The sequence below is a fragment of the Centroberyx affinis genome, unplaced genomic scaffold (genome assembly GCF_046629955.1).
Source record: "Centroberyx affinis isolate AG114_WGS23_722 - 3 ecotype Tasmania unplaced genomic scaffold, CSIRO-AGI_Caff_v1 ptg002232l_1, whole genome shotgun sequence".
NCBI classification, from domain to species: Eukaryota; Metazoa; Chordata; class Actinopteri; order Beryciformes; family Berycidae; genus Centroberyx; species Centroberyx affinis.
In genome coordinates, this window is record NW_027280530.1 from 21,383 (window position 1) to 48,619 (window position 27,237).

Sequence of the window (27,237 nt, forward strand, 5' to 3'; positions counted from 1 at the left end):
TACATACACAATTATTCTCTCTCTTTCTCTCTCCCTCTCTCTCTCTCTCTCCCTCCCTCCCTCCCTCTCTCTCTCTCTCTCTCTCTCTCTCATTAGTTTAATAAATATTTTGTAAATCTGCCAGTTAGGCTAGTTTTCATATGTCGTCCCTGGCCATATTTATTATTTTATTATCATTATCATTATCATTATCATTATTATTATCATTATTATTATTATTATTAGTTTTTTTTATTAGTTTTATTTTAAGCGCCTTTCATGGTACTCAAAGACAAAAAGGTACAATAAAAACGAAACAAACGAACAAAACAGACTAAAGAAAACAGAAGCGAAACATTGATTAAAACATAAAGCTCCGAGTTTAGGAAGACAGAGGGAAGGCAAATTTGAAAAGTCCTGTACATCTCTCTCTCTCTCTCTCTCTCTCTCTCTCTTTCTCTTCCTACATATATATATATAATACAGATATACATACGTAGCCTACATTATGTATGTTTATTTATTATCCTGTAGGCCTATGTATTTTTATTTATATTTAACATTTTTATTTATTTAATATTTAGTAGGCTATTTATTTCTTTATTTTTATTTTTATTTTATTATATTTTATTTATGATAGAGGTTTAGAGGTTAGTGTGCATATGGCTGTGTCCTCTCACTAGGCCAGTTTTCGTCCATTTAGGTCCACATAGTCATATAGCCTACAAATATCTAGGCTATATGAATTTTGAATATTTTGCGAAACAAAAAAAATAAACCATTCAACTTTTAGTGTGCCAAATGGCATCTACACTTTGGCACAAGGATGAGGAAATATCCCATGGTGTTGCTTAATCATTGTTAATGATTGCTTTGTGTTAGCCCACACTGAACAAAAGCTGACTCGGTTGCTCCGGGCGACTGGCGGAGGGCGAGCTGTCAGAGCGGGGAAGACCCCGGGAAACCTGACGTCACCAGACGGAACTCCCCCGCCGTCCAAGTGCCTGCTGTAAGCCCGGTGTCCGTGCACAGTACGGTACCAGCAGCCAGTGTGGACGAGTCAGCGCTAACTGGCTCCGGCACAGATACAAGAAAATGGTGTCATTCATGAGCGGTGAGGGCGGCTCCGAGACAATTTACAAACGAAGAAGAACGACACAGACAGAAGCGCTCACACCGGTTCAACAACAGCAGACCGCCAGGCACAGAAAACAGAAAATCATGTCCAGGCTGAGCGACTCCGGTTTCGGGGAGGACTTATCCTTAACCTCCCCGGTTGCATCTCCGGTTCGGACCGTTGTGTCCCCGCTACGTCCGGACGAGCCAGATGAGACTCCTGTGGGAGAGCTGTCAAACTGGCATCGCCACTACGGTGATATTGGTTACAAGATTCAAAAGGAAAAAGAGGAGCAGTTTCATCCCTGCAAATGCTTGGCACGCCAGCCACAGGTAAAAAAAATACTGGTTCTCAAAGTAGGGTCCAGGGTCCCCAGGGGTCACTGAGGGTGTTCCAGGGGTCTCCAGCAAAATGGGAAAGTTTAATTTCATTATAATTTAATTCAGTAGGCTACAAATTACTCAAGTTGGAGAATTTATAAATGGCTAATCATTTTTCCCTCTCTCCACTGTTATCTCTGTAGTCTGTGGTCAATAAAAATCAATAACAACAAACATCAACAACAAAAATCTTGCAATACTGGGTAAGTCCCTGGAACAAGATCTTAACAAATGGGGGTTGTGGCCTAATGTGTGTCTAATTGGTTGATCCACAGTTTGAGAACCCCTGCCATATTCATGCAGGATGGGTACAGATAGATAGAAGATATATCCATGGCTTAAAGCACACAATTTAGCTTTACTCTGGGAGTGTAAAAATCCACACTATGCCATTGTTTAAAAGTCTACAACCATCGGAGTTAACTTAACACTTCTAGATAGTTTTGAACGGCACCCCTGAAGCCATATCAGCTCTATGAGAGGACAGACACTCCAATCAGCACTTGTCAAAGCAACACTGTGACTGAAAAATCAACACTTATGAACACTGGAAAATTGATGTCACTTTCTGTGTTTTCCACGCAGCTGACCTCAGAGGCACGGTGCAAACTGGTCAGCTGGCTCATTCCTGTACATAGACACTTCCGCCTGTCCTTTGAGTGCTGCTGCCTGGCAGTGAACATCATGGACAGGTTCCTGGCATCCACGCCGGTGGCTGCCGATTGCTTCCAGCTACTGGGCGTCACTGCACTTCTCCTAGCTAGTAAACAGGTGGGTCTTTGAGTGTGTGTGTCAGTGTGTGTGTGTGTGAGAGAAAGAAAAACAGATTAGCATATGTGTGTGTGTTTGGATGTCCATGGGTACGATCCTGTCCCTCTCTCCCTCAGGTGGAGGTGTTTTCACCGCGGATCAGCCAGCTCCTGTCGTTGTGCTGTGACGCCTTCACTAAAGAGCAGCTCTGTAACCTGGAGTGTCTCATCCTGCTCCGTCTCAACTTCCGCCTTGCCGCCCCCACTCTCGCCTTCTTCCTGGACTACTACACCAACTGCAGTGAAGCTACCCGGCTTGCGGCCAGTAACGCAGGCGGCAACAGGTCGGCAAGGGAGAATCCGGACACAAAAAGGCCCAGGCGATGCAGCAATCTCGCACGAAGGGTATGCGAGTTGAGTCTGGCAGACTACGCCTTCAACAAATACCCACCGTCCCTGACTGCTGGCTGTGCACTGAGGATAGCCAGTGACTTACTGAAAACTGACCAGTCTGAAACACATAAGCTCATCCACTCACAGGAGGACCAATGGGACACTTTTGTGAATGAACTATGTGACAATAAGCAATCACTGACAGACTGTGCCTCGGCCCAACCAGTTGAAAGCCTTGGGCCGTCTGAGAGCGGATCTACGGCAGTGCAGGGTCACTTGCTGTCTGTGGCTCAGGACCGCCACAGCCGCGGTCTGGCCCAGGAATGCAGAGAGAACTTGAAGCTGCTGGTGTCACTTAATCAGGAGACGCTGCAAGTGATGTCGACCATGGCGTGCTAGTACATGATTCTGATGTCAGCAAAGACATATGTTTTCAAATGCCAAATTCCTCTTCATTATTGGTGTTCATTATTCTGTTATATTAGCAAACACATGCTTTTACATGCATGCTTTTATATGTTTTAAGAAGAAAGTGACATTCTGGAGAAAGGCTTGATATAATTGTCACTAAACCTCATGTATACCTCATAGACAGTTAGTCAAAGCTGATTTGAAGCACTGAATGTTTTGCATTTTTGCAATGTTGTCTTATATTTATTGGGAGTAGCCTATTGTTTATCAATGCACTATATTCGTATCTTCTTGTATTTTAATTAATGAATATCTGAATCAGTAAATTATCACATTCATTCTTTCGTGTAATGACTTGAAGCTGGTTTCTTAGATATTTCTGATGGAGAGTTGGATGTTACTGTTGCAGCCTGTTTTATGAAGGCCCTGGAAAAATGTACATCCAATGAATGGAAATGTTATTATGAAATAAATGATCAGTAAATGAATTGGTGTTGCGCTCTGAATGGGTGAATGGGGGTATTTGAACATGACCAAGAACAAATCAGATGGATTTTTTTACTAAACTTACAGGCTATGGGATGATGATGTTTGATAACTTTCATTAAAGAATAAGGAGCGGTCTGCCTAGATCTTAAAACAGAGGCTTCATTATAAACAAGGGAATCATACCATTTGACAAAAAAACGGCATCTCATATAGTTAAATGTTTTGGCATTGTGGTGTAGCAGGGTGTCTTGTCTCAGTCCAAGCCTTCTCCTGCAATGTTTTGATTTTATTACTCAATATGGCATGAGAGCATGTGCGCTCTTTTATATTGCTGGGAGAATACAGGCAACAGGATAGACTATGTTCAAACTGTTCATAAAGTTTCATGTAATGTTTATGGGCCTATATTCAAACCCACCTAAAGTCAGTTAACCCAACTTTTTATTTGCAGAATATAGTTAGCCCAGCTTTTTTAGACTGACATAAATCGAATAAGCCTATACATAATAGCAGGGATAAGGGATAAAGCATAAATGAATAGGTTATTTTCTGAAAATATAATTGATTTTTTGTTGACTGCAGGTCATAGTTTACCCACCTTTTTTATTTACCATTGCATCACTGCCTGTATTATTTTGAAGTGAACTCTGCCAACAGCCTGGTCAACTGAGCGCGCTTTAGCTGATAATCCATTACGCGTGGCAGCTCGACCTGCTGACACGGTGTCGACCACACAGGTGCTTTCAGTGTGAAGGGCCAAGTAGACCTGCTCTTGTTTGTTTACAAATAGACACATTTGTCATGAGTGTTTGCTGAGCTGTCTGCTCTAATTGCTCTTTTCCTTTTCCACTTTGCTTTAAATGTGGCCACGGGCCTTGGCCTAATTTGGGTAGGTGTTTTACGCACAATTGGACAAAAAAGACCCATCTCCGTACCGTGATTATAAACTGTAAAACGGATAGTTCCGTTACCATTCTAATCATAATTGATTAAAAGTAAAAGATTTCCTCTGGCTGAAAGCAATATGCCACTCGAGGCCGTGATTTACAGTGATTTTATAATAGCTAAGATGGTTTCCAAAATCACTGTAAACCAGAGCCTCGAGTGGCTTATAGACTATAAAGGCAAAAGTGAATGTGTTAAATTAATAACACAGACAGACTAGTAGAAAGACCTGGCAGGGCGCAGGGACAATCTGGCCCGCGGTCCCCAGGCGGAGGGCAGGTTTGACGCGGAGCACCTGCTGTAATGGCGCCGTTATGCGCGGTACCACTTTACACTTCAGGCCAGAAAACCGTTAGCCTGCACCAACTTAATCTCCGAGGACGCTGTCGCTCCCTGGAGACCAAATAAATGCATTTGATTGGGCCAAAACTATGGGGCCGCGGCACGGAGCGGCACAAACCGGGAGAATGTCGGCTATATCAACTCTAAATCAAACCATGTCCTGCTTCAGTCCTCCAGCATCAGCCAGACCTGGACTGATAAAATGCAGAGAGACAGAAAGGTGTTTGGTGCTATCTGTCCCAACAAAATGGGCCAACACGGGAGAAGCGCTGCAGCAGACAAAAGGGTATGAAATCTTTCTTAATAGCATTTCACACACAATGCAGCTACGTTGTGTTGCATTAAAAGACTTAACTCCTACCTACAGGGCAAAGTGATGATGCCGAGGAGCAGCAGTCCGGTCACCGTGTACATCGACAAGCTCCCCTGCATCATTGAACAGGGTATGCACATCTGTCACATCATGGTTGAACTTGACGCATGTCTAAACACATATAAGCATGTATCTATAAGACTGACCATAAGTGTAAATAGATTCCAAGGGTTGAACCATCCAGTCACACCAAGCTTGTCTTGTGTTACAGCCTTTTCAACAATTGCATGGGATGATTTGGAAGACTGCGCGTCTGTGGCCAAACGGGAGAGCGACTCCCTTGGCTCTCAGGTGAGGAAAAACTGACTATTTTTTCATGTAAGACATTGAATTGTTCTTACATTATGCTGCTTATGTAAATGCATGTATTTCTATGTTACTACACCTGCGAGAGTGGGGGGATCTGGTCCTCTACCTGCAGTGCGAGTCCTGCATCACTCCCATGCTGTTAATGTTTGACACAGTGCGGAGAGTGCTGGAATTCTGCACGAATGGCAATGTAGTTTGCGCATGACACGCAGGCTACCTATAGCCTACAGAGCCTTCCCCCTAATTGGCTGGACCTCACAAGTTTTGTCCACAAACTGCCACTTTGGCACAGCTTACCTGACGCCCAAAACACATTTGCATCCTGCGCCTTTACGCGACCACACACCATGACCACCGAGACATGTTCCGCTATGAACCCACATTACCGTTCTTGGTCCTGGTGGGATTTTCAGGTAGAACAGATACATCTGGGGGCATTTATGTTTTTCCTTTTCGGTGGATTATCGATAAATTCATATAGCTGTTTTTAATCGTTCATTTGAATCGCCCACAGGTGACCGAATCTGATGGAGATGACCAAGACTTTGGAGACTATGCGCTGGACTTCCTGGCAGGTGAGAAAACCAAACAGAGCTTCAACTGCAGAGAGATACAACATTTAAATCCCAGTTATGAATGTGTGCAATACTGTTAAATAGGCTACTACTTAAATTACTACTGCTACTCCTCCTACTACTACTACTACTACTGCTAATAATAATAATGATATCCTGATAATCATCAACATCATCATCTTTGGTGTTAAGGAAAACCTGGAAAACCTCTAAAGAATTGATGACTGAACCCCTGGGTGTTTGTCTCCTCTGTCAGATTCTCCTGCCACACTGGAGAGCAGTCTGTCTCCTGCTGGACTCGTTCCATTCCAGGGCTGCATCATACCCCCCCTCACCCCACACCAGGACTTCTCTCCAGAGGAAGCTCTCCATAACTCGTCCCCAGCGGCAGGCAATCCCCATGCCCAGGATGGAGCTCTCTGGAAGGGCATGGCCTGGCATCAAGGCAGGGTGTTGGAAGATGCCATGGAAGTCAACAATCAGGTAAATCCTCACACTAAGATTTGAGGACTGAATGACTGGTACAAACAATAATGCAACATTTATTTGATCTCCTTCTTTATTTGGATCCAATTCAGCATACCATTATGCCACACATAACACAGCATGTGATGGATATGAGAGGTGCAATATATGATGATGGCTCTAACTATGTGGTAAATAACGTGTCGAGTGGTAAAAGAGATTTTAAGCCCCTGCTAATGGCCAAATGAATCAAAATCAAATCAGGTCAAAATTTTTAGTTGATTTTGATTTTTTAAAGATTGATTAGTTGATTGATTGATTATTTTATTAATTAATTCATTCATTCATTTATTCATTCATTCAGTTTTGGTGCTGTTGTTGCGTGAAAACTTTGTATCTCCAAAATGTCACCTTTTAGCGAAATAAGAAAAACAAACATGGTTTTACCTTCACCACCACATGTTTTTGTGTTTTTGAGTTCATCCAATGTGGTTTATAAGGGTGCGGGGTTGTAGAGTTTGTCTCAGTAGAGAACCATGTAATCCTTCAATTAAAGTTAAAACATAAATCTCACTGGAAGTGGCGTTACAAGGTTTTCACACAACAGCAGCGAGTATCTAAACAGTATCTAAACACAAAGATAACGTGTTAGGAAGACTTTCTTCATTGCAATACAATTGTGTACTACACTTTAGTGCAACATGCATAGTACCTTGCTCGTCATTACACATAAAAACCCATGTAAGCAGACACACTTGCCATGTACAGTAGGTGTAGTTGGATTACAGGTCCATGTTGAGGCAAGGAGAAGGACTGAGTAATGTGGCCAGGCAGTTTGCTCAGGCAGCATGATGGAACAGACTTGTCTCTCTGTTTCTGCAGCTCCATGACACTCTGCACAGAAAAAAGGAAGAGATCGACTCGCTCCAAGAGAGAAACCTTCACCTCAGGGAGCTGGCCAGCCGTGCCAAGCACCTGGCCTCCGTGCTTGAAGTGAGTACAGAGAGCGAGACATGATGGAGAGACAGACAGATACACACACAAACACACAATCATACACATAAACACAAACAAACAAACACATACATGCACACACCCGGTTTCAACCTGGATTCATAAATGTATGTCCAAGCTTTATTCCTGTGGGTTTTACATTTCCATCCTTTTCTCTCGTAGAAGCTGATGACCGTCAGAGACCCAAGTGGAAGAGAACCAGTGATGCCTTGCAGTGATAAAACTTCTGCTTCACTGAGTCCCTGCAAGCGGCAGCGACTGAACGAGGAATGTGAAGCAGAGCCGTCCGGCTCCGTAGAGGACATCCTGAGGGACATCAGCACACGCTGTAATGCTGTCCTGCACAGTAATGCTAACGGCCCCAGACCGCAGCAGGAACCAGAGACAATACGCATGTACGGTGCGTTCTCATCCCTACAGACTTCAATCGCCAAGAGTGGCAGTGTGAGCGTGGATGGAGTAGAAGCAGGGGAGAGCGACTCGTCTTTCCGGACTTCTATTAGAGAACACTGCACCATAAGAACCCAGGTGTTTCCTCATGGACGTGCCTTCACCTCGAGGACCCAGCATGGAGGATACCGCTTTCGCTGGGTACCCGACCACAGCTGAAAGCAGAGTTAGCATATAGAGCAAGTATCACAATCTCCCAGAAACCACCATACTTATTTTAATGGGTCCAGTAGCCCATTTTAAGGTGCCATAGGACTACATTCAAGGCTGGTAGGAAGTGTGGGTGGGCAACTACTGCTAATGCTTAGCTAATAACCTATAGTGATATCTGTGAATGATTAAACAGTGTCTTCCTCAGGTAGCTTGTTAAGATAATCAGCCAGAGCTGGAGCTCAACAAAGGAAATAATACTGCCCAAGCTTTTGTTTACGCTGTGTTTCTGTTTACATGACCCAAAATGTAATGATTCAACCAAACAATGCAGCCTGCAACAATGTCATATTTACTTTCACACCTCACTATATGTGTTTCACACCTGTTTCAAAAATAGAAATGATTCCAAAGTTTGCAAAATAAAAAAAATGTAATGAAAAGTAATATTTTTAAAGTTGACTTTAAAGTGATTTTATTATAGAAGGAGAACTTAGGTGATATATAAACAAATGGAAAGAAACTGTTTTCACTGAGAACTTTCCTTGTTTGAGCAGCAAAACAAATGTAACCCCATGACCTTCTTAAGCAGCAGGCACTTCCTTCCCGTTTGTCTCCGTCTGAGTGGCTGTGTGGTCTGACACAGGCCAGAGAGTCATGATGCATTGCAGTCAGCATCCGTGTTCATTTCCTTCTTTTTTTAAATCGATTTTTCCAAATTGCGGGTTTTGACATATTAAACCATATCATATAAACCCTTCTGGTAACGGCTTAGCTGGATTAAAAGTGTATTCAGTGGAAAAAAAGATTCAAGGTAATTTACTCGGAGGATATGACTCTTCTATATTTCCAAACAACTTTTTGCAACTTCTGTTTTTCAATTTGGATTAGAACAAGTGAGGAAATGAAAACAAGAAGATGAGATAAACTAATCTAGAGAGGATGTGACCCTCTGACCTTTGTGTAGCTGTGATGTAACCTTCCTTTACCCTCACTGCTCAGGGCTTCAGCTGTAAAAAGTGTGTGTGTGTGTGTGTGTGTGTGTGTGTGTGTGTGAGGCAGAATGGCCCAGAGGACAGCGTCAAACCTCAGCTCAGACACCTGTTCAAACTCCACAACCTTCGTCTGTTTGCTTAAGAGCACCGAAGGCAACACTCCAGCCCAGTATAATTTACAGTACTGCTGTCATGAGCGTGCGTGTTTGAGGGGGATTTAACAACACAAATGAAGATAAGAAGATACTGATAATGAGATGGAGGCCTGATGAGTGTGTTCGCACAAGCCCGACACTGTCCGTACTGTAAGTTCATGGGAAGTTACATCACAGCACGTAACGAGGCACATTCGTGTGAGTTGATGAAGAATTCAAGTTGGATTATGAAATATCACCCTGATGTATATAGCTGAAAATGTTTGGTGATGTATTAAAGCACAAAGCAAAAAAGTTAGAAATTGAAGCTTACTTCACGGTTGTGTTCATATTACACTGATAAGGTCACTCAAATACATATTGTTATAGTCTATGAAGTCCTTAAAATGGACTTGTACCTGTTACTTGAATGAATTCAATGAAGGATGAGAAGTTTATCTTTCCAACAATACAAAATATGCATATTTGAAGGTTCATAATGGTGCTGAAATAGCCCGTGGTTTGAAAAAGTCTGTGATTTATGCTATTGCAACTAGTCTGTTGGTATTTTTTATGGAGGCATGTCAACAATGCTGTCAAGGAAATGTGTTAAAGTCCGATCAGTTGATCATACAAAGAGAATACCAATGTTTAATTTAGATGAACAATGTGAAAGTATTTTGTTGTGGTTTTACATGCATTTTTGGCAGAGGCAATGCCTCATTGTGTTAAACTTCACCTTGCAATTGTATATGCTGTGATTTATTATTTATTATTATATTTCCTTACTGCATTGTTCTACTCTTTCATTGAGTAAATATTTTAGAACAGTGAATGTTTTTTCCACTTTGCACTCTATTCAGATTTAACTGCACTTGCATCACCTCCTTGTCTGCTACCTTTAACTAATGAGTCTTTTTTTTAAAAACTCAAGTTGTCTCCATCCTGCTTTTGTGTCGATGCTTCCTGAAAAGGTGTCAAAATGAAAAGGTGAAGCATATTGTGCAAGTTCTTTAAACTATCGCCTCCCAGCTGCATTAGAGGGGAGGCAAATCCCATGTGTGCCAGTGCATTAGGTTTTGGCTTTGACAAATCTGTCGGTGGGTTAGGGTTAAAATGTCAAAATGCTCCAAAGATTTAGCTCTGAGTTTATCATCAGTAACAGCAGTGAAATATCAAGTTCATCCACAGCCTCCCCACCTCTGAATTAACACTTAAATATAGATCTAATAAATTAAACATGACACATTCACTGGAAAATGTCTTGAATTAAACACTGCAAAGATAACTTAGCACCACTCATCTACATTGCAGTGTTTAAATTCAGTGTTTAAGTTCATAGTCATATTTTCTGATAAAAAGAGGTGTAATATCTTTGCAATGATATGTTATTCCTATGCTTGTCAGTGGTGATATACCTGGAGTTAACCAATCATAACAAGTTGACCAGTATTTACTTTACCAATCTGCAGGTATTTTCAGAGTCTGACCAACATTGAACCTACATGACATCAGAGAATAGTCATCATCATGACAGAACATTAGAATAATGAAATAACTGAATGAATGGGGGAGAAAGGGTGAGCGTTTGCATCATATGGCACACCTGCACCTGTGTGTGTGTGTGTGTGTGTGTGTGTGTGTGTACTCCTGTCTCTGAAATATCATGACCTGTTTCTCATTTTGGTAAAGACAAAGTTTTTAAATAATGATATTAATGTCTTTTTTTGCTCCAGTCTTGATCCAGATTAACTCAAGCACGGGTGATGAAGGTACTAATGACCATCATCTCACATTTTAAATTTCATATTCAATATTAGATATTTTAATATTTTTAAACAGCAAGTGATGTGATGTTTTGCACTGTGGTTGCATACTCCAGCCATTTGAAACGCTCTGCTGGCTCCCAGTGGAGTGGCCTTTTGGATAAACCCTGTGCTTCTATTAGCCCAACCTTTGCCTGTACACAAGATATATTTTAGAACAGAAGCATTAAACTTGTTTGCCTCTTAAATCACAAACTAAAGCCCATGTGGTCATGTGACATCATCATGTGCATAGAAAAATGGTCTTAATCAGGTACAAGTGTCCTGATCTTCAGTACATGTTTAATAACTGCTGAAGGGTTTCACTACAAATCACTATCCATTTTGGAAAGATTTTGCAACCTGAAATCATTCAGTCAATATTTCAAAAATAGCAGATGATTCAATCATCAAAAACATTCATTTTTTATAATCTGTGGTCTAAGGTCTGTAAATGACTCATAACTTTAGTAGTAGCCCATCACATGCTTTATTTCATGCCTGCAATCATTGGAGTCACGATTTTCATAAATTAATTCACTTTGGAATCAAACTCTTCAAATATCTCACTGCTCTTTATGCACCATTGCACTATACAGGTCTAGTCAGTAGCCTATCTATCTATCTATCTATCTATCTATCTATCTATCTATCTAGCCTAATTGTTGATTTAGCGTTCAGTTAACTGTCTACACTGTGGGGAGATAACATTGGTGGAAATAGAAGAGTGAAACCTATCTATTCTCTAATGTTATAGTTAGTAGTGAATTACAGGCTAGTGAATTATAGTTAAATTAAACTATTCCTCATTTCAAATCATCAGTCACACATTTCATAGCCTATGTGACTGGCCTATGGGTCACACTGATGGGCTTTCCAAAGACTTCCACCGTTAACAATTTAAATTCCTGCTGCCAACGTAAATCAAACAAGACTCTCTCTGTCAAAGCCTCGCCCCTGACAGCATGAAACTCACATCAGCTTAGCTCACGGCGCGCCTTGAGACACTTTTACTGCAAACAAATCCGTTTCTCATTGACCAGCATTGGGCTGATGAGAATAGGCGTAGTGGGCAAAGCTTTGTTTAAGCTTCTTGTGTGCGTGTGACACATTTGACCGGTTAAGCTACCGCCAAACTGCGGGGGAGAATGCGGGAAGGGGAAGAAAAATATTGAAACACGAGCCCGTAAGTTTCTAGGGTGACTAAAACCAAACCTTAGCAGGCTACAAACCTGACCTGGTCGGGTCCGGCGGGAGAGAGAATCATGAAAACAAAATAATTTGTTCTAATCTATTTCTATTTGGATTACAAAAATCAAGCATTCATTTATGCTTTCTCCCTTCAGGCCATCAGTTTCATAACCTGCTTACTATGATGAATACAACTACTACTAGGCTAAGGCCACTTAATAGGATGAATAGTCTTAGAATAAATTTACCTCAAAGATTTATGTGAGCCTATAGGTGGATAAACTCTATTTCGCAAGTAAACGATGGGTAAGGGAGTTGAAGTGAATTTATAGTAGGATACACCTAATCAAACTAATGTAAGTTATATAAAATAATATTGTCTTTGGTGTGTGTGTGTGTGTGTGTGTGTGTGTGTGGGGGGGGGGGGGGGGGGGGGGGGGGGGCGTAGGCTAAATGTCATCATTTTCTAAAAGTATTTAATAGGCTATTTGTTGATATTTGTGGGTGATTGCCCCATGCTAATCACCGACTGGAGGTCAGGTAGGCTAATAGTTTTCCACAGCTTTCTTTATTTTTATTTACCACTCTGCATCGCTGCCTACTACACAACACTGTCAGCATCTGTTGGCCGTCATTGAGTGCACGCACCTGTCGCAGAGATGCAGGCTCGAGCTCAGGCTGGGAGCGCATATGGAAGTGGCAGGTGGCAGAACGAGCCCGTGTCGCGCCTTTCAGCCCTGTTAGCGCCACACAGGCCTACAGGTTATCATTAAATGGCTCAGCGAAAAGGCAAGGCAGAAAGCCAGGGGAAATTTACCCGCGGATACGACTTGTAAACCGAAAAGTTATTATGTTTGATAATAATAATTAAAAGGGAAAAGCTGTCACAAATCAGGTTAAATTAACTTGGCAAAAATCAACATAGGCTAGTTTACGAATATCTGGGCTTATGGTAGAAACAATTACACTTATTTTAAAGTGTTTTTGTTTGTTTATTCTAGGCTATTAGATCGGGTTATCACTATTGCCTGATAATATGCCTAACAACAACGGCGGCAGCAGCAACAGCAACAACAATAATAAAAATAATAATAATAATAATAATAATAATAAAGACAATCATAATAATAACAATAATAATACCTTATAGAGATATGTCTAAAATTAGAATAGCCTAATAATTTAGAATAGGCCTAGTTATTTTCCTCAATCATTATTAAGACATAATACGCAGTCCTGAGTCTGCATGTGACAGGCTGCTCCAGCCTGTAGAGTTAAAGGTGATGTGTCAGTCCTTATGCTATAAACCGAGTTGCCGCCGCCGCCTTTAAAACTTTGCCGCGCCGCTCTTAGTGTCGTTTGTTTCCAGGAGAAACCAGGACGCGGAGGGAATCCCTGATAAAAAAAAATACTGAGCTTACCGCCAATAGGAGAGCGGTGGACGGAGCTTCCCGCTCCACCATCCGCCCGGCAGCGTATTTAGGGCCGGACCTCCTCCAGCAGCAGGACAGGTACACAAGGCACGGCTGGGTGAAGCTGTTACCAGTCTGTAGTCTGAAGGAAATACTAATAGTGTCTTACTGAAGTATGGAATGGAAGCTGAAGACGCACCTGAAAGTCAAAAGTGGAGATTCAGATATATGGGTAAGCAATTCATTAAAAAAAAAATAGGTAGGCCTAGGCAATTTATACTAGCCTACACTAGTGAAAAGGAGGCTGTGCTCTTTGGGACAACACACATTTTTGCTACTTTCCAACACAAGAATGGTTAGAAATAGCATATGTTAAAATCTATTGTCATTAACGTGTGCTATCCCAAAGAAGACACAGATGGGTTAACAATAGCACACCCTTTTAGACTGCTACTACAACTAATAGGCTAAGTTATATTAAATACTAATTGAAGCATTGTAAAGTGGGGATTCAGTTGCTTGGGTAGAGGCTGTTTAGCTGTCAGAAACGTGTTTTTAAAGTTAGTGAGCATCACAGTGACTAAAGTCTTTAAAAATCTTTTTTGATGGCCATGCAGGAAAACACGACGAGACTGCTGAGAGGTTTTGTAGGAAAGAGGAGACACGGCCCCTTCAAGGTAAGAGGTGAACAATTATACAGAAAAAAGAAAATTGATATCAAATTCATTTCATGCAAAATTGAAACAAGGTCATCTAGACCTACTAAAACTAATTCAGCTGGAATATCTGCATTCCTCTGGACTGTATGGAGTTGATGGTGGCAGTGTGGCAGTGTACCGCTGCTGGCTGCGTGTTACTGATTGACAGCTGTCAGCTACACTCCTCACTGCTGCTGTCTACTGGCTTCAACACTGACACCTTCTTATGCCATGTTATTCACACAGAAAATCAAAAGTATGTCAACACTAGTATAAAATAGGAAATGTATCTATTGTCCCACCTACTGAAGCAAACACTTAATTCTGCACCCAGCACATTGATAACCACTCAGTTCAACATAGTCAAATCTCTCTCATCCATGCATTTGCATATAGGCCTATGAGCGTTGTGACTGGTTGGGAGGCAGTGTAATGTTAGCTGGTTACATCTTCCAGCTCACACTGCTCTGCTACCTTAACAGTTGCCTTGGACTCTACCTGACAGGCTTGATGCTTCTCCACTAACCACTGCAGAGACTGTAGCTCTCATGCTGCCCGGGCTTCACACTCACACATTTTGGATCAGGTGCATAAAGATGCCAGCCTCCTGGTTTGGTGTCATTTGCTCTTCCAAAGCTAAACCCATGGAATGCAAATCCAGTGATTGTGAATGGTGATGTAAAAGTAGAGGCTGTCATTTTTAATCCCTTCCACCCTGAGTTTCCCCTTAAATTTCCTCTTAAGTAGCTTCAAAGTTAGAATTTTGTTTTCCATACTGTACGACAATGTCACATACATGTTCTGTATCTCTGCTCGTTCCAGCGCTTCACTGAAGATAGCACACTTATATTGAGTGAAATATTCAAACCCAAGGCACAATCTTTTTTTTGGCTGCACTATTACATCAAATGGAAAAAAAATCTTGATGTTTATGCACCACTTGATACATATATGCTGTAATTCAGCATGACATATTTGGTATGTTGTGATCTCAACTAGAATTTGAAATAAAGTTCTGTGGGTTTGAACAAAGCTTGGCTGCAAAACATCTTTGTAATGATGGCCCTGTATAAAATAGAACAATTTAGATAATATCACCCTTTGATATTATGAAGGCTACATGGTTTACCCAGCTGTCCTCTTGGGTGGCTGGAAGGCAGTGTCTTGTTAGCTGGTGGTTGTGTGTTTGCCAGCTTACCTGCTGCTGCCCTCCAGCTGTCCAGGTTAATCCACACAAGCAACTCTGGGGAACCATACAGCTAAAAATCACTTAATTCAGTCAATTAAAAACAGAGAGTTATAGATTTGATTAAAGCTACACATACTTCCATATCAAGGCATCTGATCTGACTTCCCACCATCTGATATTCTGAGAGGAAACATTTACACTTTATATTCACTAATCAGTTATTAACAAAGTGACATGCGAGCACTTCTCTGATTTTGAAATCTTTGATCCAAAGACTTTGAGCTCATTACAGGGATGCAATTAATATTTCAAAAGTTTTAATACTGAGGCAAATGGGCTAAAGTGATGTGCTCCACCTCACCTTGCCCAAGTGTCAGAAGCAAAGGACACACAGTTTAATGTAAACAGTTGGAAGAGATGGTAAGAAGTACAGGTTAGGCCAAACAAATGAGTGGAGTTCAATGGCTAAACAATCCTTCAGTTGCACCAGTGGTCATAATAAATGTTCATGATGATGGTCATTATTCCCCACACAATGGTCCTTATTATACACACAGACACGCGCGCGCACACACCGACTAATCTTGCATGTATTTCATCACCTCCTGGGCTAAAACTAGTGATTTTTATCCTGCACGTTGCTGAGAGCGAGACATCACCGAACTACACTCACTGTAACAGTCCACAGTCCAACACTTGTTCTTCTATCAAAGCAGAGACAGAGATGTGTCCAGTCTCTATCAGTCAGAGCTCCACCCTTTTCTTCAGGATGATCTCGCGCACCAGCGCCGTGGCCTCTTGCCGCACGCTCTCCATGGGCTCATCGGCTCGCCAGAACCGGATTACCTTCCCCTCCGGATTCACCAGAAACTTCCAGAAGTTCCACTTCGGGATTTTCTGCACAGAATCTGAAAAATAACATGGAAGTTGCCTCATGATGCTCAGCGTAAATGTAGCCAGTCTAATGATGAACATCTAGACTCAAGGCAGTGTGCATGGAATTTTTCTGTTCTATTTATTACTGTCTTTATCCTTTTGCACCTGCCAAGAAGACGTTAAAAGTGTGCAGATAGTTTGACTACTAAATATTAATGTGCTAAATATAGCATTTAATTATTAAAAGACTTTTTGAACAACTAAGCGCAGGCGTAGTTAACTTGTGCAACTGGCAATTTACTCTAAAATAGGAGATGGGGATATTTCCCTTTAGGCCTATATGGCTTAAATTTATGATTAAACCTTGTTTTTATTTATTTAAATTTAGCTACATACAAGAGACTACATTCCTTCTATGTTTTTCTGAGGATCCCAGATTGTGTTGTTTGGTTTAGGTCCAGACTGTTTTCTCTGGCAGACAGGAGTCTGAGTAAAAATGTATAGGAGTGATGGACATTATCCAAAAGGAAGTTATCATTACTTGCACTTCCTTCTGTGAAGAACCCAGACTGGGTTACAGGCTACGGTTTGCATTTGGGTCCAATCCAGACTATAGTTTATCGAAAACAGCTGTGGATTGCGGGCATTATAAATTTGCACTTTATTTAAAATAACATAGCCTACATTTTTTTTAGAATCCTAATCATAGTAGTCTAGCCTATTTTTCCTTGTGGTACTTTTGCAGTTATGTTATTTTGTTTATGGTAGCCTACTGCAGATGTGGTTATTTTATTACATGGTACTTTGAGCTAAAATGACCAAGTAGCCTAACTACAGTTATAGGGTAAGCCTTGCCATAGTTGAGCTTATTCCAGTGTAAAAGCAACTGGCAGCTTGTAAACCTGCCTGTGAGGAATTTGAAGGCAGGGTCAGCTTCAGTGCCCATTATTTTGATCTTGCTGAAGAAAGGGAAGGTGATGCCGTAGGTGGACTTGGCGAACGCCTCGATGTCTCGGCTGGTCCCCGTCTCGGTGTCCCCAAACTGGCCGCAGGGAAACGCGAGGACGTTGAAGTGAGAAGTCCCCAGCTCCCGGTGAAGCTCCTGCAACGAGCGGTAGCTCACCTCCGTCTGCTCGCTGTGACTCGCCACGTTTACAACCAAAGACGCCTGTGTAGAAGAAGAAGAACAGAGTAAAACTGTTTTAAGAAAGCTAAAAGAAAATGCACGTTAGGCAATGAAACCTGCATTTAACCACCACTCTGGTTAACTCGGGCATAATCTACGTCAGATTCCTCCGACACACAAACTGCTGATGTGGACTTACTTTTCCTCGGTACCGCTCCAGGGAAACCGTTCTCCCTTTTGCGTCTCTGACCTCGAAAGAGTAAAAGTCCTTCGGTTTTCTCGGCTTGACCAGCTGGGTCTGCAGGAGGAACAAACACCCCACGCCAACTGTCATGCTTAAAAGAACCGTTAACTTTTTGGCTTTTGGGTTGGAGGACTTGGTAGGGTAGCCCCCTAAGGCCTCCATCTTGGAGGGGGAAGAACGAACCTGGGATCGGTTTCTTGTCTCTTGGGCGGACCGGAGGAAAGTGCTGCGTCAAGCTAGTTAGAGATAACCAGGGAGATACCGGAAGCAAGTACCTTCGCCTTCAAAATAAAAGCGTAGAATTTGGTGGACTCAGATTTCATACGTGATATAGCTCTAGCTAATAAACAGATAATAAATAGATTGTATTGTACTATGGTGCATGGTATCTCCTGGTGAAGATTAGCCCATGGATTGACCAGTAAATCTGGTTAGGCTAAAAAAAGCAAATTTTAAGAAAAAACACTATAATCATATCTCCATAGTATACAATGTATGTCATGTATAACGCAGCCTATATTTATAATGTACGTGTAAATTGGCTACATTTGTTGTATTTGCTTCGGTACTTTGCATCACCCAAAAAACATTGCAAGACGTTCTTCAGGGTTTTATTTTTTTAAGTTTTGACCGGAAGTTTTATTCTTTACTCTTGTTTGCTTCACAATTTCACAATAAGGGCTCCGTGATGCTTGAATAAGCTAAATTATTGTTGCAGTTAAATGATTCAGAATTTTGAGGCTACTGAGGTTAACTATACAATTACTTTACTTACGCTAGGTTTATTGTTTCCTTATCTTCCAGGGACACATCGACACTCATCACACATCGTACAAACACTTCAGGAGACGGATTGAGCAGAGGAGCAGCAGTGAGGTTCATGTTGCGAGTACTCCTCTGGCCACTGGGCGGCAGTGTCTGTCCGGCTTTGAGTTTGACTCGGTCTGTCAGAGGTTGGCGTTGGATTCGCCACCAAGGGACTCACCAAAATGCAAATCAGCACAGGATGTCACCGAGGGAAGCCTCCAAGGTATTTTTACCCACACATCACACCTGGGCACAGGAGACTTTGGAGCGTCTGCCTGTCTGTGATTAAGGGCAGGTTACACATGCACGTGCACACACACACACACACCACCGTGAGTTTAGCAGGCTGTGTTCTCTGGTGCTTTTGAGTAGGTGGAGACAGAAGGAATGTTTAATATGTTATCTCCTGCCCCCCATGTAGCCGTATCCTCCTCCACACACACTCTTAGAGCTGTAGGCACCATGATGGGAGCGATTAGCAGCGTGTGTGTGTGTGTGTGTGTGTGTGTGTGTGCGTGCGTACGTACGTGTGCGTGTGTGTTCGTCAGAAATCTGTGGTAGGGATAGAGAGACCAAAATGATGAATGCCTTTCATACTGTAGTCAGGTTTCGGCAGGTTGTATTCCATTACAGTTACTAGTTATCTCATCAAAATTGTAATGTAATCCATTACTGATTACACTATGTAGACACTACTATGTATTCTGGTTACTTTCACATTACGTTGCCATATAAATTACAAAGTTCAGGAAACTTATTTCGGGTTTGCATACAAACACAAATGTTCCTCTGTGCCATATTTTATAAAGACGTAGAATGCTTGCCGCTATTTAAATGGCCTTCTGAGTTTCTCGTTTTCACTTTCAAAGTATTCCCTGAAGTAATCCACGAATAAATCTGTAATCACAGTGCATTATTATTTTAGACAAGATATAATACATAATGTTGTTATATGTATTCTGTTACTACTCAACCGTAACTGTAGGGCCATTCCCCTGCTGGTCAAAACCCTCACACATCATTTCTCTGTCATCATCACCATTAAGTCCAGCTGCCTTAGTATACAGAGATATTATTCATTCTCCAGCAGTGATTTGTAATAGGGGTGCAGACATTAACAACTTGGATATCATCTGTTGTCATCAGAGACAGTGTTGCAGGCTGGAGGCGGGTTCCACAGTGGCTCTGTCACACCACCGGCCTCACCATGTACCGTCCCTGCCAGGAGCAAGCCTGAAGCTGGGAATGCCCCAGAACAGGTTTGAAAAGCTCTTCTACTGATTTAAAGGAACTTGTAAGTGTGCCACTGTCGTTTGATTTTTGTGTAGCAGGCTACACACATAAGACAACAAAACAAAGGATATGCAGAGGGATTAAAAACCTCCAGGGGTTTGTGGATCTCCCTCCAGCAGGCATCCCTTGTTCCTTATCATTTCCACACTGCTGCCAGTAATAATGTGGAATGGAATAAAGTGAGAAGTGCTATATATGGATCTAGTTTCTTGAAGTTCTTAGACATTGGATATTTTAGCTATAGACAGGATTTGTACAAAACTGTCAGTGAAGCAATATTATATTTATGGCTGAGATGTACAAGAGGCCAGAGAAATGTTTGACCTTAATTTTGGATCTGTGGTTTCCTCTCTGTGAGGTCACTCCAAGTGAAATGAGGATTGCTGTAAAAACAAAAAAACCTACAGCCTAGTGTATTCATATGTGGCTGAAATATCTTTTTAATGGGGATAACACTAGGTGACACTGTGTCACTGATGTCACAAAATTCACAAAATTATGGTCAAAAGCTCACACAGCCTATAGACTTCTGTCAGAAACTGTGCACAGGCATTGCTAATGATAACATGTTAATATGAACACAATAATAGAGATCTGTGTTTTGTATGATTTTTTTGAACATCATATAAAAGATTTTAGCTGAAGAGAATGTGTTGTGTTGCAGGACTTTGTGTGGACAGCTGCAGTACAAGGAAATGGAAATGCACAAAGGGCTGGTACAGTATAAGAGCTCTTTTTTTGCTTGTTGACAGTAAATTCTTACAATGCTTACACACACACACAAAGAGGGAAGAGAGAGAGAGAAAGAAAGAAAGAAAGAAAGAAAGCGGCTGAGAGACAGATTATTTAACTAAGCCAATTATAGCACATCTAGATAGAACTGCTGTCTAACACTACCTGTATGGTCAGGGATATGAAGTCATACCAGGAAATGCAGTCGAAACTGGTTCAGTGTGTAAGGTCTACTGCTAGACCTTAACTCCATCAGCCTTCCACTCGTTCCACCATCTGCCATTGCAAGAAACTGGAAACTGTTTGAGCTGGAAGAACAGTGCTCTCCTCCTGTTTTGTGCCGTAAAGCAATACAGCAGATTTAGATTTATAACAGTCAAGTACACTAATGTCTCAAAATTATTGTCACAGTGATTTATTGATGTTAAAATGATACAAGTAGCACTTTTAAATGCCAGAGAAATTATTTGGTCATCATTACATGTGTAAGACACTCAATTTGGTCAGCATGTCATACCTAACTACTGACATAATCAGCAGTAGACCAAAGAATTGTGTTAGATGTGATCCTTTTTGCTTACTTGTGTATGTGTAACTATTCTGTGTTTTTGTGTTCACAATTGTATTGCAGGCTCTGATGATAAAGTAAGCAATGACCTGCGGCCATTTACTGTTCTGAGCAGATCTTCCATGAGTCCGCAGGACAAGGCAGTGATGAAGCTGGCTGCTCCCCCGCTGCTGAACGACTACTGTAAGAGAAGATAGAAGTCTAATGTAATCATCACAGCATGTAACATAACCTTTGTGCTGTAGTTCTTCACTATACTGTTGCTGTGTTTGTTTGCACAGTGAACCATCTAATAACACACACAGTATACAGTTTTTGGCACTCAACTGATTTTGAGTCAAAATTGAAAACACACACACACACACACACACACATACATACACACACGGATCTATCATGCAACTGATACTTGTCATTGCATGTCTGAGGATGTGTGTGTGTGTATATATATTTTTAACTTCTAACGGGGAACTGTTCACTGATTCTAGATCAGCACTTCTTCTCTGAGAAGCTTGACAGACACTGGCCTGTCTCCAAAACTCTGTGAACTGAAACTTTTGGACCAATATTTGTGTTGTGTGGTATCACAAGTGTTTTAGGCCTGCTACACACATCAAAATTACTTTACAGAGGTTTGACCTCCAGTATTTTCAGATTCCATTTTCAGATTTTCAGAAGTCCAGTGCAAGCAGTCAGCTAGATTAAAGGATAAAACGGGTGTCATTTTATTATTGCCTGTGAAAAGTCTAAGCCCACTGATGTATATCTTATTATCATGTGTATTGCAGTAGGGCAAACCTCCATCAGTGGATTTAGACTTTTCATGGACATTGATGGAGATAGGAAAAAAATAAAATGACACCAGTGTTTTCCTTTAATGAAAACTTCAGTTAATAAGATGACATTAGTGTGGTAGTCTAGACCAAATCAGCAATACGTAGCTGCTGTCATGTATGTTTGGGACAGTAGCCACTGGAGTCCTTCTCTCCTTTTCCATCTCTTCCTTTACAGACACTAATCTTCTAGACTGCAGTTGTAATGGCATGGTAGCATTAGCTCTCGGCTCTTCTGTTTACCTTTGGAATTCAGAAACTCACTCTCTGGAGGGACATTTGCACCCAAGTCCTCCTGCTCTCGCCCCGGCACAGCCAGGACGCCCGTGCCGGCAGAGGCAGGCCATCTCCTCTCTGTGCTGGAGCAGAGACGGCAGAGCGCTCAGTATTGGGACCAGGCGAGGGGAGATACAGGTAAACGCTTTGGAACTGAAATGGACGAGGATGAAGGGTTGTAAGCTGATTCATATTTAAGTTGCAAAGGAAATACACACTGCTATTTGTGGCCCATGAATGGAAGTGTGACACCTTGTTGAATCAGTGGGATGACGGTTTGTGGTTTATTTTGTGTGTCAAAAATTTCTCTGTTTGACTCTTCAGTTGTGGGATGTGGAACACAAGAGCAATGTGAGGTGTGTGCTGTCACATCTGTCTGTGGTGAGAGCCCTTTCCTGGAAACAAGACATTCTCAGCAGGTGCTGGTGTGTGTGTGTGTGTGTGTGTGTGTGTGTGTGTGTGTGTGTGTGTCTGTGTGCATGTGCGTGTCTGTCTGTCTGTCTGTGAGTGAGAGAGATTGAGTATCTTGACTTTATGTCAGGAAGATAATCTAAGTAAAGTAAGTATAAGATTGTAAAAAGATTTTTTAATGAAAAATATACAGTGCAGAAGATGAAAGCAATTAACAAAAAGTAAGTGGGATGTCCAAGGCACTCTTCTCTCCCCTATCTTGCCCATTATTCTCAACTTAACACTTCAATAAAGCAGGAATACCACAAAAAGACTGGTTTTGGGCAATGGCGGCCAATGAACCACATCAGAATCTTTATCACTTTATTATCATAGCAAATGGAATCTAGATGTATTAGCAGCACAGTTACTACTACTACAAAGTCTCTCTGATGTACAGTGTCTATGCTACAGAATGACATCATCATCACTGTGTTCCCCAATGTGACAGCGGCTCTGTTCTGGGACGGATCCATCACCATGACCTGCGGGCTCCCACCCCTCTGGTAGGTGTGGCCGCTCAGCAGGGGGGTGTGTGCAGCCTGGAGTGGTCGCCAGGAGACGACCACCTGGCCAGCGGCTCCACAGATGGCTTGCTCAGTATATGGGACAGTGACATCACAGGGGTCACAAGGTCACGTCAGCCAGTCAGCACAATGAAACAACCCAGCGCTGTTAAGGTCAGTGTATGCTTCATGGGGGAACTTAATGTTAGAAGCTGATAGTCTGCATGTATGATTTTTTCTCCCTTACACAATGAAGGGGGTGGGACGGGGGGGGTCAAAGGTCAAAAGTCCAAATTTAAAAACTATGAAACTCTTGGCCGGTTTTGTTTTATTTAGGATAGATACAACTACATTCACATTGCTAACCAGCCAACCTGCTAACCATCTTGTGCATGCTTGTGTATTCATTGTGTGTGTGTGTGTGTGTGTGTGTGTGTGTGTGTGTGTGTGTGTGTGTGTGTGTGTAGGCGATGGGATGGTGCCCATGGCAGAGACAGCTGATCGCTACAGGAGGGGGGTGGAGAGATGGAGAGCTGCGAATTTGGGATACACACTCTGGGTCTTGCATAGACTCTGTCCCCACAAACTCACAGGTGCTTTTGGCTTACATGAATTTACAATGAACTCATCTCACTGTGTATGAATATTGATTGGATAGATTTTGCTTTTGCACTAATTAGGGTGTAGGGTTTGTTTGTAATGACTAATGAACCCAGGCCCACATCCCTGACTTGTGTAATGACTCCAACTGCAGATCTGTTCCCTGCGGTGGGCGGAGAAGCAGCGAGCGCTGGTCACAGGTCACGGTCTCCCCCATCACCACCTCACCTGCTGGGCCTGGGACTCCCCGTCCCTCAGCCCCACCTACCAGCTAGCAGGTCAGAGAAACTGAGACACAATTCACTCACTCAGGCGGAAACACAGACCTCAACACTTTCTTTGTAACACATTCATAACAGCCCAAATGACATGTTTATGGGGGTCAAAAATTTTTTTCCTTAGCTCTTTCCAGGGTGACTGTTAAAGGGTGTGACAGTTAATACCCCAGATCATTGTTGGGCTTCTGTTTTCCACTATTGTTATATTTGGTAACCATTTTGTGCTGATTCATTCACAGCACAGGCTTCCAGTGTATATGAAACTATGGGTTAAACACATCAAACGACCATCAGAATCACCACATTTCATATGAGGTGTCACAGTTTCCTGAGGTATTATGAGTTGACAAGGCAGGAAAGACATAAGAGCTGCTCGTCAGAAACACTAATACAATCCAAAGATCAACTTCCTTCATGGAAATCAAAATTTTCTGTGTTTGTGCCATTCATGAGAAGACCGGTCTCCAGCAATGCTGGACAAACTTAGGCTCCTTGATATTTTTATATTTTTAAATACTTTCAGTTAAGCTTTCTATATTTTTTCATGTGTAATTGTTGAGTGATTGCGTGGCCTGTGTGAACTGAAATGCGTTTCCTTCTGTGCTGGTCTGTACAAAGCAAATTTCCATTCATGGACAACATAATATTCTTTTCTATATTATTCTATTCTATTCTATTCTATTCTGTTCTGTTCTGTTCTGTTCTGTTCTGTTCTGTTCTGTTCTGTTCTGTTCTGTTCTGTTCTGTTCTGTTCTGTTCTGTTCTGTTCTAATCAAATTTAATCAATTTTTCAAAGAAGGCATTTTATAAAAAAAGAAGTGTTTGTTTTTTATATTTTTGCATGTCACATTTTTGCAATTATCACAGTATTTCTCATTATCCCAAGCATAAATGCAAGTATGGATTTTGAAGATATAAACAATAAGCCCATCTGCAATAGTGAGCATAATAATACAGGTCAGGCCAGTAGGAGTAGAGGTGCACCAATACTAATCATCACTGCCCAATATGAAGACTGCTTCATTACTTTTTTTTATTTCTGGACTCCAGGACACTTGATACAGAGGAGGAAACAAGGCATTTGAACATCACAGTAACCATGTTAACTAACCATGTTGTTGTTTTTCAGGTCATTCACATCGAGTCCTGCACTTGGCCTTGAGTCCTCGTGGCACTCAGATCGTCTCTGCAGGAGCAGACCAGTGCGTTCACATCTGGGCCATGTAGACCTCATCATCATGACACATCATCACACAAGGCCTTTGATGGTGAATGCTGTCATCATCGGCTCAGACCCTAAGCTCGCTCCCCCCCCGGTTAATGTCATTGTGCAGCGTATGCACATTTCCTGTCCCCTGCTTTTAGTCAACCACATAGTCAGTATACCAGAAAGGCAAACTGTTTCCGTCAAACGTGGTTAGTTTATGTAATACAGCTTTTCTTGCTTCAGATTCAATACAATATACCCTTTTCTCAATTTTAGTTTATGTTCCTTGAGAGATTTGTATGACAGAGATGCTTTACTGTTTGGTAGAAGAGGGTGAGATAGAGGGAAAGATAGGACAAAGGACGGGTTTGCTTTAGCTTGCTGATCCACAGAAAGCTCCAGTCAGTGCTGTCACCATTTAACAGATTGTTTTCAGGGAGGTAGTGTTTGTCCTATGAGAACGTTTTAATGTGATTTCCCTGTATTTCTGAAGCTATCCATTGTGTCAGAACTCACTATCAAATCAAAGTCAAATGCTGCACACATTGGACTAATTTAAAAGGTTGTCTTCACATTGTATTTTGTACTTTATTATGTGTATATGATTTATATAATTTGTAAAATCTGGTGATGATATTCTCTTTAAATTATGTTTTGTATGATGTGTGTGTTATCTTCTGTCCATTGCCTACACCTCATCATGAAGGTAACCTGGCATATGTGATATGCTTGAAGTCAAAGATAAAGTTGAGCTGGATTCTGAAATACTGCCCAGAATATTTAAGGCTGCCATAGGCAAGATAGAATATTTAGAATTGATTTAAAATGTTTACAATTCCTTCTCTCCCCTGCTCCATTAACAGCCACATCAAACAAATGAAGTGCATGTTGGTTACTTGACAAATAGAGAGGATGTCCCTTTCTGAGAGGCCTGTTACAGAAAGTGTAGAAAGTGGTGAGTGAAGTGGGGAAAATGCCTGGTATCTGTGTGGTGGCAGATCAGATTGTTCAAATAGTACTATAATGAGTAAGCATGTCCTCCCCCATGAATGATGCAGGTGCCAAACGATAAAAAGGTGCATCATCAAAATCGGACCGGTGGTGTAGCAGTTAAGGCCTTTCACAGTTTGTCATTTTGACCTTTGTATATATTCTATATATGTCTGTGTGTGTGTGTGTGTGTGTGTGTGTGTGTGTGTGTGTGTGTGTGTGTCTCATGCAATACAGTTTCAGGGCTTTCTTGCTTTCGAAGGTAAAAAAAAGCAAAAAGAAACTATTCAAATTCCATACAATATACCGTTTTTTCTATACAGTACACCCTCAATATACCAAATCAATTTGTAAGGATAGCTGGATTTGTTTAGCAATTTTCATGTCAATCAGATTTATGGTGTAGGAGTTATGGCCTTTTAAAGTTTGAAATTTTGAGCTTAATTATAGCGTCCTCATACAGGCCAATGGGTGTAATCTTTTAAACACTGACACTGTCTTGAGAAAGGTCTAAATTTTAACATGCAAAGAGGATACGTGTGTGCGAAACCCTGTAATTTCCTTTAACTTGATCTATTTATCAAAATCGGACCAGTGGTGTTCATGTTTGAGTTAAAGGTTTTCACCTTTAATTATAGCGCCCCCATCAGGCCAGTCAGTGTATTTTTTAAATACTGGAACACAGTGAAAAAATGCATCTTCAAGTTTTTTTTCAAAATTAGACCAGTACTATCTGAGATATCACCTAAGACATCACGGTTGACGAGCAGATGGATACAGCCCGATTTGTCTCCTGATTTCATTGTGTGGACCACAAAAACAGAAATAGATAAGAGTTGAAGCGGTGATAACGCTACATTCTTTCCACCTGTCACTCCTCCAAAAT

At 41.6% G+C, this 27,237-nt stretch overlaps 4 protein-coding genes across 4 annotated transcripts; 3 read left to right on the top strand and 1 right to left on the bottom strand.

Moving 5' to 3' along the window:
* Positions 1-1,074: 1,074 nt before the first annotated feature.
* LOC139655292 (cyclin-O) lies at positions 1,075-3,156 on the top strand. Its single transcript, XM_071532656.1, has 3 exons — positions 1,075-1,428; positions 2,062-2,247; positions 2,364-3,156. Exons 1-3 carry the CDS (start codon positions 1,075-1,077, stop codon positions 3,015-3,017), a joined length of 1,194 nt encoding a protein of 397 aa, XP_071388757.1. The 3' UTR covers positions 3,018-3,156.
* A 1,621-nt stretch (positions 3,157-4,777) lies between these two features.
* mcidas (multiciliate differentiation and DNA synthesis associated cell cycle protein) lies at positions 4,778-8,150 on the top strand. The gene is made up of 7 exons (XM_071532657.1): positions 4,778-4,784; positions 5,132-5,248; positions 5,390-5,469; positions 6,002-6,062; positions 6,319-6,545; positions 7,410-7,520; positions 7,704-8,150. Exons 1-7 carry the CDS (start codon positions 4,778-4,780, stop codon positions 8,148-8,150), a joined length of 1,050 nt encoding a protein of 349 aa, XP_071388758.1.
* Positions 8,151-15,865: 7,715 nt separating this feature from the next.
* On the bottom strand, positions 15,866-18,025 carry gpx8 (glutathione peroxidase 8 (putative)). Its single transcript, XM_071532678.1, has 3 exons — positions 17,767-18,025; positions 17,348-17,609; positions 15,866-16,473 (listed from the first exon to the last, which is right to left on the bottom strand). Exons 1-3 carry the CDS (start codon positions 17,971-17,973, stop codon positions 16,310-16,312), a joined length of 633 nt encoding a protein of 210 aa, XP_071388779.1. The 5' UTR covers positions 17,974-18,025; the 3' UTR covers positions 15,866-16,309.
* A 277-nt stretch (positions 18,026-18,302) lies between these two features.
* LOC139655295 (cell division cycle protein 20 homolog B-like) lies at positions 18,303-25,381 on the top strand. The gene is made up of 9 exons (XM_071532658.1): positions 18,303-18,338; positions 18,616-18,841; positions 21,275-21,394; positions 22,223-22,464; positions 22,645-22,739; positions 23,222-23,450; positions 23,744-23,869; positions 24,031-24,154; positions 25,284-25,381. Exons 1-9 carry the CDS (start codon positions 18,303-18,305, stop codon positions 25,379-25,381), a joined length of 1,296 nt encoding a protein of 431 aa, XP_071388759.1.
* The last annotated feature ends 1,856 nt before the right edge of the window (positions 25,382-27,237 follow it).